The 12,049-nt window shown below is 28.7% G+C and overlaps 4 protein-coding genes across 4 annotated transcripts; 2 read left to right on the forward strand and 2 right to left on the reverse strand.

Annotated features, from left to right (window-relative positions):
• Positions 1–1,084: 1,084 nt before the first annotated feature.
• Positions 1,085–2,987, forward strand: MKS88_003526 (uncharacterized protein; the record flags this gene model as incomplete). Its single annotated transcript, XM_067216626.1, has 5 exons — positions 1,085–1,124; positions 1,206–1,702; positions 2,189–2,371; positions 2,471–2,558; positions 2,827–2,987. The coding sequence occupies 5 exons, from the start codon at positions 1,085–1,087 to the stop codon at positions 2,985–2,987; spliced, it is 969 nt and encodes a 322-aa protein (XP_067072341.1).
• Positions 2,988–3,153: 166 nt separating this feature from the next.
• On the reverse strand, positions 3,154–4,817 carry MKS88_003527 (uncharacterized protein; the record flags this gene model as incomplete). Its single annotated transcript, XM_067216627.1, has 3 exons — positions 3,154–3,228; positions 3,576–3,853; positions 4,046–4,817. 3 exons carry the CDS (start codon positions 4,815–4,817, stop codon positions 3,154–3,156), a joined length of 1,125 nt encoding a protein of 374 aa, XP_067072342.1.
• A 1,787-nt stretch (positions 4,818–6,604) lies between these two features.
• On the reverse strand, positions 6,605–7,990 carry MKS88_003528 (U1 small nuclear ribonucleoprotein 70 kDa-like protein; the record flags this gene model as incomplete). Its single annotated transcript, XM_067216628.1, has 1 exon — positions 6,605–7,990. One exon carries the CDS (start codon positions 7,988–7,990, stop codon positions 6,605–6,607), a length of 1,386 nt encoding a protein of 461 aa, XP_067072343.1.
• A 1,566-nt stretch (positions 7,991–9,556) lies between these two features.
• On the forward strand, positions 9,557–11,016 carry MKS88_003529 (suppressor of kinetochore protein 1; the record flags this gene model as incomplete). The annotated part of the gene is made up of 5 exons (XM_067216629.1): positions 9,557–9,659; positions 9,934–10,076; positions 10,353–10,418; positions 10,574–10,714; positions 10,981–11,016. The coding sequence occupies 5 exons, from the start codon at positions 9,557–9,559 to the stop codon at positions 11,014–11,016; spliced, it is 489 nt and encodes a 162-aa protein (XP_067072344.1).
• Positions 11,017–12,049: the final 1,033 nt, after the last annotated feature.

The following is a 12,049-nucleotide window of genomic DNA, read 5'->3' on the forward strand; positions in this document are numbered from 1 at the left end:
CAAACTTGACAAATAATCTTTCTGACTTGTCTGCTCCTAAAAATTAGGATGCTATAATATTTTTATACATTAATAAAAACATAAAATAAAAATGAAAAATATAATGGCCTTACAAAAAGGAAATATAAAATTATATCCTTTTCTAAATATTCGTACATATATTTTTAATTACACCGTTTAGTGTAATAACGTTGAACAAATTTTAGGAGCGCTTTCATAATTTCTTCTTATTATTCAACAATTACGGAAGTATGAAAAAGGAAGCTGTAGATTTAGTGTCCAGTTCTCCGTGTCTTTTAAAAATACAAAATTGTTTTTCCTTTTTACGTTAATCTTAAACACAGGATATAAAAAAAATGGTAAACAAGGTGGGAAAAAGGAACATAAAAATATATATGTCTCTCTCTCTCCCACTGTATATATATATATAAATATGTGTGTATATGTGGGTAACATATAAAAATATATACACTTAATTACCACCTCGCGCTTCAGCACACAAGCTTTGTGGAACATTGCTTATTCATATTTTTCTGACCTTGCAAGGTTTTTTTTTTTTTTTTTTTTTTTCTTACAATATTTAAAAATGTAATATGATAGTTTAGAGAGAATCTTTTCATGGTATATATACTTAGAACATTCGTTATTCATACCTCTGAAGAAATAATTTCCAAAAGGATAAAAAAAAAAAAAAAGAAAAATGTTGAATGATGTTCACTATATGCAAATTGAGAATAACAATTTTGCAAATTTTTTTTTTTTTTTTTTTTTTCTTCATATTATTCCTGTTATCACGAAGTTTATGAACATTGTCCTCTTCAAAATTTAACTAAATAAAACATTTCTGAATAAATTTTTTGCTTTGAGGTTATGCATAAGTGCATACTTTTAATAATCAGAAATAAGACAAATAATTTATACTTGGTAAGAAGTATAAGGGACTGCGTAAAAGGAATCAGTTAGTGTATACGCGTATGTATGTTTGTTTGCATATTGTATATACGTATTCCTTTCCATAAGAGGCGCATTACGCAGTGACCAAAGGTTAATGCAAAACTGAAACATTAATGTGCAACTGGCATTGATGACTCACCGTTTCAACAAAATGAATAGTATGATAAAAGGTTTTCTTCTATATTGTACTCTTCTTTTTTCTTATTCATTCTTTGTACGCTTTTGCAATATTATTAATTGTATAAATGTAGGAAAAGACTACTTTACCGATTTGTTAAAAATTGGAATTTTTGATAATAGTACAAGGAAAATAAAAAAAGAGATATATGAAAATATTAATAAGACTCATAATACATATTCTGCATGCAAAACATGCATAAAATTGGTACAGCTTTTGACTAGAATAATAAAAAAGAAAAAAGAAACGTATGTTGATATTGCAATAGAAGATACACTAGAACTTAATTTATGTAATTCTGAATTATGGAAAAAATATTTTAATTACGATGAGTTGCTATACAATGAGTATGCGATAGAACATTGTGAATACACTTTAAGAATTATTAAAGATAGTATAGAGTTACATATATATCAATTATATAAAAATGAAGAATTATTTTATGTAAAAGTATGCACAAACATACATCATATATGCAAAATGGCTATTAACGAGGAAAAAACTAGACTCAGTAGTTACACAAAAGTTAAATTTATCTATGAACTGTACTCCAAATACTTAACAGAGGAGGTAAACATATGTTACTTTCACGTTTGCATGTACATGTTAAGAATATAAAAATAAGTAAAAAGGTCAAACATGGTACACGCTTATATATATATATATATATATATATATTTATATATTCATATCCTCACGTTTAACAATTTTATTTTATGTTATCAATACAGTATTTTCACTAATACAACAAATCAAGTAGCTCTTAGATGTACCATTTCTTCTTAATATTTCAAGAATATAATCAGTTTCTTTGATGTCTATTTTGATGTGTCTGTTTTTACTTCAGCTTGTGCTTACATTATTATGCTTCCCATTTGCGGCTCTCTCACCACACACATATGAATACATATAATACATACATACATACATATAATACATACATACATACATATAATACATAAATACATACATATATATATATATATAATACAAATGTGTATATATATATGAATATATATATTTTTTCATACCCTATAAAATTATACTATATCGCAGGAGGGCTTCAGTACCACGACCAAAGGTCTTCCTTATAAAATAATAGATGCATCTAGCAAGGATAATTCAAAACTGAAGAAAAGTAACTATGCTTTAATTCAATCCGAAATAAAGATAATGCACCAAAACTATTCGTATAATAATTTCAAAAATAATAATTTCAGATTAATTAAAATAAATAAGGTAATAGAAAATTAAAGAGTCCATACATATGAAAAATCAGCAATTGGTGTATAAATTTTATTATTTTTTTTTTTTTCCATTATATTTCTCTAATATCAGTTGGAAGATAAAGTTATGGAGTTATTTCTGATGATGAGAGAGAAGGACGTGTTCATTTTCCTTTTTACCAATGATCATTCTGGTGAAGGTACGAACATATTTTATTAACATATACTATATATAAATATTTATTATGCGGGTGTTCCTATATATATGTACATGGGTGTATGCACGTGGGTATATTCACGTGGGTATATGCACGTGGGCACATGTACGTAGGCACATGCACGTAGGCACATGTACGTGGGCACATGCACGTGGGTACATACACATATGTAAACTCATTTGGAAAGAACAAGCAAAATACATCTCCAAAAACAAATCAAAATATGCATTAACTTCTTTTCTTTTTAAAGGGCGTTCTCCCAATGATTCCATCCTTGAGATAAAAATTAAAATACACAAAGCATCAGACTATATGGACGATGTTGTAAAGGGGACATATAAAAATACTCTAATTAATGATGATAATTTTTTATTATATAAATATTCATGCTCGCAAACTAGAAAATGTTGATAATGGGGAAAAAAAAAAAAAAAAAAAAAAAAAAAAGGAGGTTATGATATAAATACTCCCATTGAATACTTTTAAAACTTCAAAAAATTATGTAATTATGGACTCCTTCCTTTTCCCATTTTTGCTTTATTTTCTTTTATTTTATATTTTTTTAGTTATAACTGTTTTAGTCATTAATATTTAAAAATTCATTTAAACGTGTAACAATTCTTCTTTCCAAGTCGTTATACAAATTATCAACCTAAAAGGGGGAAAATATGTACCCATATAAGTACATGTATACATACTTACATGCATACGTACATATATATATATATATATATATATATATATATATATATATATTACACTTTTGTTAGTTTTTCTTTTTTCCCCTTTAATTTCCCATTTTTATCTTTTTCTTTTTTTTTTTTTCATTTTAGACGAATTTAACGAATTTCGACAGGTCATCGTGTTTTCACGCAACTCTCTTTTAATGAATCCATATGTGTGTAAGTGCATGTGATTGGTTCTACGTATAAACGTAGGTGTCAACTTCTGTGAATATATACATATGTTTTATGTCGTGCATTTATTTTCGCCGCTTACTCTTCTTATCAACTTGTCCTTGGTGAAACCCTTTTCGATTGTTTCCCTTTTGCTAATGTCTTTTCCTATCATTGGGTGTTCTTCATCATTGATAACAATGCTTCTTACATCCTTCAAAAATTTTTTCATATTTGTATCCTTCTTGTTATAAGTCTCTATTTCAAAAACATCAGGTTTATTTTTAATGTCGTATTTATCAAAATATGTCTGCAATTCTTTAAAGAAAACTTCCTCTCCTTGTTCACTTGGATGTAAGTGGTTTATGCTTCCGACCGTCACTGCACGTAAAGGGAAGCGCTATTATAGGTTAGTAGCTCATGCATAAGAGCACTGTGCGCATTTCAGAACACACGCCCACACATACACATATACCCACACATACACATATACCCACACACACGCACGAACTTATATACAAATACATATATGCGTTTCGCGCTATGTATGTACGCGCCGCTCTATACACGTACGTCTAAGTAGCTCTTTCGTAGTATCGACACCAGTGGAAGTGTTCAAATCACAGAGAACATTGTCGTCGTCAAAATATGTTGTAGGGGTTGCTTCAAAGTCAGGAAAGTCATTAGGATAGGATTCAAATTTTATTTTATAAGTTGGACGAAAAATAAAATTATAAAAAGAAAAATTTCTAAAAAATGTATTTAATGAATATTTTATTAACATCTTTAGAGAGGAGTAAGAAAATATTTTTACATAATGAGGTGGCCTGTTAATGGAATGCTTGAACATGATATTTTTAAAATCTAAAAAAAGGTTTATCATGCTTTCAGAACCACTTACAAATTTAAAAAACATATATTTTTTTATGGATAAATATGTGGATATCTCAACAATTGAAACATTTTTCTTAACACAATAAAGTAAAATATTGTAAAAAAAATCGCATATTATTTTTTTCATTTTTTTTTTTTGCCCTTCATTGGGGTTGTATAATGAATATTCTTTAATGTTGTCTATTATGTCGGTAGTACTTTTTTTTAATTTTTTCTTTTCAGTGTTTAACCCAGGCGGTAAAAAATCATCAATGCATACTTTTACTTTGTATTTTTCTCCTATTTTCATCTCTTGTGATATATTAAATGTTATCTTTAATTTTTCAAGAAGTAGTTTTTTTTGATTCTTCTTATTATTCATAATTATAATTTTCCGCATATCCTTCTCACTTATATCAGTGCAGGTAAAAAATATTGTATTAATATTTTCTCTTCCATCCTGTAGTCTCATTTAATTGAAAAGTAAAAAATGGTAAATTCAAAAAATGGTTCGAAAGGGGGTTACAGGGCTAGTGGATAGATGTCCTTAAGAAAGGGGCAACATAACAAGTCTACGATGCCACCGCTACTAAAACTTGCGGACTCTTCCACCTCTCACTTCAGTAATTCGAAAAATGTATCCACTTTGGAATATTGCACATACATAAAAGCTTATACACATACGCACACAAGTATGGCGCTTTGTTATAAATGTATTAAATTAAAAAAAAAATTATATCTCTACATGTATACATATGCGCAGGATGTACATGTGCTGGCTTTCCCGTTGAGACAAAATTTTTGAAAACTTGAACAGTCATAAAAAAAATAAGCGTAATCGCAGCAGCGCCTATATTTTATAGCACTTTTCAGAGAAAGAAGAAACATAATGCCTACCTAAACTACAAACCTTTTTTTGCCTTCTTTAAATTGTTATCATAATAAAAAATATATTCGATGTAAGGAATTCAAATATTATACTTATCTTTTTAAAAGGAACAACTATGGAGTTATGTTTTCAAATGTCAAAACGGAAGTGCCGCTGTAAGGGGCCTTTGGGGAAATGAATGAGCAAAATTGCATAAAACCACATGCATATATGCAAATATGCTTATACGCACATATGTCCATACGCACATATGTCCATACGCACATATGCACATTATGTACATATTAATATTGCGTACTTCCGGGTACACATCATCCTTTGCTATATAATGTTTTTCCTTCCAAAAGGGGTAGCTATAAAATTGCATTTAATTAAAAATAAAGGGCAAATAGGACACCGGAAAATGTACAAACTAATTATGTGTTCATGTGTGCATTTTTAAATGTTCGAGGGAGTAAGGAAAAAAAAAAAAATAAGACAAAACTAATATTATGTAAAAAAATTAATACATACATACATATATATATGTATATAAAGACCATTAGGAGCCAAATAACGTGAAAATGAAATATTTGCAAAAATAAATGGGTTAAAATGGGCTTCAAACTGATAAAAAAAAAAAAAAAAAAAAAAAAACGATGTTTTAAAAAATATTTGACTTTAGCACAAATTTACATTCGAGGTGGACATATACGGAGAAGAGATAGAGCGTAAGTTTGGTATATTCAAGAAATATTAAAAATTTATAAAATTATGCAAAATTACATAAAGTTTGGCTAAATGCAAATGTCAATGAAACCCTAGGGGCATATACATGTTCAAACGCGCAAATGAATTTCACTTATATATGTGTAGATTTTGTACTATTTACTGCATGCAAAAATACAAAATATTCAAAAAAACGAAAAAAGTTTATTGAGGCTTCCATTCAGGAGATAAATATGTACATAGGCTTTTGAGTGAACCAGAAAAAAAGGGGGATTCAACGCATTGTTCTTACACATCAGAAAATTATCAAATTTAAAATGCATTTTTTTTTCTTTTTTTTTTTTATTCTGTATGCACTTCTTTTTTATACATTGTTGTAATTCACAGCATACATTATATATACTACTTTTCTATACGCTTTTGATAAAACAGTGAGACATGCACAATTTAAGGCCCACCATGGTACACCCTCTATTTTCATTATTATATTTCATTCTTCCTTTTTTCGAAAAATGTTATATAATAATATGGCAAACATTTTGCAATAATACGACGATGGTTTTATAACACAATATGTTAGATCATGCAGTTCCACCTCTTTTGACAAATCAACCACTTCCTTTTTTGATCCTCCCCTTTACTCTAAAAAATTCCTGAACAGTTCATTCATAATCATCATTATACGCATAATTATTCTGCACGCCATTCATACCATAAGTATTATTTCCTCTTTCCATATATCCTTCATTTTCTTCATTATACTCAATACTGTTATATCTCTCTCCTGCATCATCAACATAGGCTTCATATTCCCTCCCCCGATTTCCTTCCTCATATTCCCTCCCCCGATTTCCTTCTTCATATTCTCTCCCTAGATCTCCCCCTTCCCAGTCTCTCCCCTGATCTCTTTCCCTATGTTTGTTCCTATCCCGATGTCCATCTTTATCTCTAACGCGATCTCTATCCCGATCTCTATCTCTATCCCGATCTCTATCTCTATCCCGATCTCTATCTCTATCCCGATCTCTATCTCTATCCCGATCTCTATCTCTATCCCGATCTCTATCTCTATCCCGATCTCTATCTCTATCCCGATCTCTATCTCTATCCCGATCTCTGTGTCTATCCCTTTCCTTACTACTCCTGTCCCTCTTTCGATGCTTATGACGGTGCCTATCGCGTGAGTCGCTCCTCCTGCTCCTATGCCTGTGGTCTCTCTTCGAGCTTCTTCTGTCATCCTCCTTTCGATGTTTAGGATTTTTGAGTGCACTATTCACATTACTGTTGTTATCACCACCACCATCGTTATCACCATTACCACCATCATCGTCGTCGTTCCTCTCATTATATAAAGGTACATTTTTATACATATCTTCCCCTTTTTTTTTGTCATTTCTATATTTATCTTTATTAATTAATACACTCCAATTAATATTATGAGAAACCTTTTTCCTATCATCTGATCCCCTTGCTGGTCCTTTACCACCACCTAATCTTCGGGGTATCCAATTTTTAACAGTCCTTGCTCTTTCTATGTCTACTAGTATTCTTCTGTTGTCTATTTTCTTCCCATCTGCTAATTTATAAGCATCATTTAAACTTTTTGTATGTTCAAATTCAATAAAAGCATATCCTCTAGGCTTGAAATTTTTATCATATATTATTTTCACTTTCCTAATTTTCCCATAATTTTCAAATTCTTTTTTTAATTTCTTTTCATTTACTTCATATGATAATCTACCAATAAATAATGTTTTCTTTGGATCACTCGTTAAATCTTCATATTTAAATGGGTCATATTCTTTTCTCTTTTCCTTTAACAGTAATTCGTTATATGTAATTTTTTCTTTTTTTTTCCTTTCTCTTCTTTCTTTTGTATTTTCTAATTTTATTTTTGGTGGTGGTTCTTTATCTTCAAAATAGTTTAAATAATTTGCAACTCCACTATATTCTTTTGGTTTTTTTTTTTTTACGGGCTTGTAAAAATTTAGCAGTGGTCTCGCTTGAAATAAGATCAGTATATGCGCGGGCATACCAATAGCCGACATTGTTTAAATGGTTTATTTGAAATCTCCGCGGGCTGAAAGTATGCTAATATATGTACATACATGCATATAAACACATATACACACATATACATATATACACATATACATATATACACATATACATATATACACATATACATATATACACATATACATATATACACATATACATATATACACATATAAACACATATACATATATACACATATACATATATACACATATACATATACCCACATATACATATATACATACATATAACTGCAGCAGGCTTCTACCAGTAAAATATCCTCTTTCCGATCTTATCCTGAAAAGGCGCTTCTTTCTAGGTACGCACTTACGAATATGAACGTATGTTATATGCTCCAATACGTGTATGTATTTTATTTAAACGCACGTGCAGCTCCTACTACTGCTACGTGTTACAAAAAAATGCATCTTTCGCTAGCCCATTATCTTCCCCTCTCTCAGTACCTATTTCTAATTATAACTATCCTACATAAATTCAGCCTAACAAAACTTATTAAAACTATTTGTTTAATTCATGTGATTTTTTTTTTTTTTTTTTTTTTTTTTTCTATCCTTAAATTGTTCAAAAGAGAATATTCAAAAATGGTAAATTTTTTTTTATTTTTTGATATTTTTCATTTATCACTTTTGAAGCTACAGGTGGCTTCCTTTTCTTGATACATACATATATGTATGTATGTATGTCAATGTATATGTATGTATGTCAATGTATATGTATGTATGTCAATGTATATGTATGTATGTCAATGAATATATATGTATGTCAATGAATATATATGTATGGCAATGTATATATATGTATGTAAATGTATACGCATGTATATTTATATGTAAATATATGTATATGTTTATATATGTATATATATAATGTATATGTATATTCTGCTTAATTTCGGCACGACATTACGCCCCATAAAAATACGTACATATGTACATTTATTTATTTATTTTTTTATTCGTTTATTTTATTTTATTTTATTTTATATTTTTTGTTATTTATTTATTTAATTTTTTTTTTTCATTTTCTTTCCATGTAACTATATATATGCGATTAAGTATGCATACAAATGGATCGACTATTGTAAGCATTCCTTTTCTTAGTGCCTTCCCACTTAAAAACGTTCACTACTCAATTAAAAATTTGGCTAAACGTTTATATACGCATATATGTACGCACAAAATATATATACATATATGCATAAGTATACATATAATATAGTCGCCTTTTCGAATTTTTCAAAGGGATAAGCAGTATGTTTTGCTCTTTTGAATGTTATTTGCTGGTTTATTGCAAAATTTGATCGCGCTTAACATTTGAGTTATTCTTCTTCGGAAAAAATAAAAACAAATTTTATTTACCGTAAAAAAGGGAAAACACTGTGCTGGAAATTAATTATACTTGTATATTACGCATATGACTATTTTTTTGCCTTTTTGGGGGGTTATCAGAAAATAAGCCTAAACAGTATATATGTATATATATATATGCCCACCACATGACAAAATAAGCGCATTCAAGAACTTTTCTTCATAAAATGAAAAATGAAAAAATTAAACTAGTAAGCTTCGAGGGGGACGAGTTTATAGTTGACAAGTATACTGCTTCCATGTCCACGGTCATCCTAAATATCCTCGAAGGTTTTATTTGAGCTATACGTCCATACATATATATATATATATATATATGTGCGTATATTTATATCTATCTATCCATACGTACATAATCAACTCATGTACATACGTACGTAAGATGATGATGTCCATGCATGAGGCACACGTACAAACATGCATGCTAACAAACAAATACCCAGATATATGCAGATATGCAAATATATAAATATGTAAATACCCATAATGTATATAAACAAATAAGCAAACGCACATATATACACATATGACCTTCCCCTTGCAGTGATGACAACAGAAGAAGATACAATACCCCTTCCTAATATCAAAACTCAAATTTTAAAAAAGATTATTGAATACATGGAATATCACATACATAACCCTGCAGATGAAATACCTAAGCCTTTAATTACATCCAATCTGCAAGATGTAACAAAAAATTAAAATACAGAACACAGTTTAATAAATTTTTTAGTTAATACATTTTTCATATGTACCAATAAATGTCGTATTTAATATATATAATCATTGCCATAAATTTTGCCATAAATTTTGCCATAAAATTTGCCATAAAATTTGCCATAAATTTTGCCATAAAATTTGCCATAAAATTTGCCATAAATTTTACCATAAATTTTACCATAAATAATATATTTTTCTTTTAATCTTTTTAAATAAAAAAAAAAAAAAAAACAAAAAAAACAGGTGGTATCAAGCTGGGACTATGATTTTGTTAATACGGATAAGGAGACACTATATGAGCTTATTGAGGTAGGGAATATGGCAAATGAATAACTTGTACTATATCACAAATATGTTCCTTGCTTAAAGATATATACATATATATAGTAAAAAAAATAATTGTAGTAATTGTTGTAATGACTGTAATAATAGTAATGATGGTACTAATATTTTCCCGTTATTAGGCCTCTAATTATTTAGATATAAAACCGCTTTTAGATTTAACTTGCGGTAAAATTGCTTCCATGATGAAAGACAAAACGACTGAAGAGATTCGAGCCGAGTTTGACATTGTTAACGACTTTACAAGGGAAGAAGAAAAACAGGTATTCATCATAATAAGCACAAAAGGAGGGGAGGGGAAGGAAACAATGAGGAAAAAAAAAAAAAAAAATGCTATAGATCGAAATGGTTACAGAAATTACAGTTCTTTTTTTGTGTTATAAATTTTGCTTTTATGCATTTTTGTTTTTATATATTTTTCTATTTTTCTATTTTCCCATTTTCCCATTTTCCCATTTTCTCATTTTCCCATTTTCCCATTTTCTCATTTTCCCATTTTCCCATTTTCTCATTTTCCCATTTTTTTAAGATAAGAGAAGAGAACAGATGGTGCGGGGATATTTAACTCGGGAACGACCCGTAGATAAGCATATATGTGTTACAGGAAGGAGAAAAAAAAGGTCATATTTGTGTGGGAGCCTTTTATAGTATCCTTTTTTATTTTATTATTTTCGATTTTACTATTTTTTTTTTATTATTATTTATTTTACTATTATTTATTTTACTATTTTTTATTTTACTATTTTTTTATTTTATTCTTTATTTCATTCTTTTTTATATTTTATGTTTCATTTTGTTTTATCTTTATTTTTTTTATGTCCATAGTATAGCTAACCAAATGGCTAACTGTGCAGTTTACTCCTTTTATTTTTATTGAGCAGGATTTTTCTTTCCCTTATTTAAGGAGGGACATGGGGGAGTATTATCAAATGTATCATTTGGCATTAACCGTTTACTGTTAATCCTTAACCATATATTGTTATCGTTAGAGTTACCTTTACTGCTGCCGATGCGGTTGTGCCAAATGTATAATTATTCTTGTTTCTTTTCCTTTTTATTTTTAAAAAACAAAACTAACACGTACAATTTTCCAAAATTTACTTGCAAAGATTAATAACGTCTCATCGTACATTATTACATATGATAAGGACATTTGAATGTAAAAATAATTGATGCTTTTTTTTTCTTTTTTTTTCTTTTTTTATATTATTTTATTTTTTTTTCTGGCTTGTTAATTATGTATTTATCCACTTAATAATTTAGTGAAATATTTTGCAGCTAAAAATGGCGATTCAAAAAAATTAAAAAAAAAAAAAAAAAAGGATTGAAGTCTTTTTGTGTATATATTATATATACTTCTCAACAGATTGATTTGTATGAATAGTATATAAAACAAAGAAGGTATGAATAAACGTGTGCACACGATTACCTTTAATTCGCGCAAACATTTTCATGCAAGTCGATTGTCGACTATGCTCTTGACTATGTTCACTTCGTTTTACATAAAAATAGATTTGGATTTCTTATAACTCCAAAAAATTTTATCTTTTATGCGTATAATACATTATGCACTTTTAATGTGTTCGTGTGTTGTTCCT

The sequence above is a fragment of the Plasmodium brasilianum genome, chromosome 11, assembly GCF_023973825.1.
Source record: "Plasmodium brasilianum strain Bolivian I chromosome 11, whole genome shotgun sequence".
Taxonomy (NCBI): domain Eukaryota; phylum Apicomplexa; class Aconoidasida; order Haemosporida; family Plasmodiidae; genus Plasmodium; species Plasmodium brasilianum.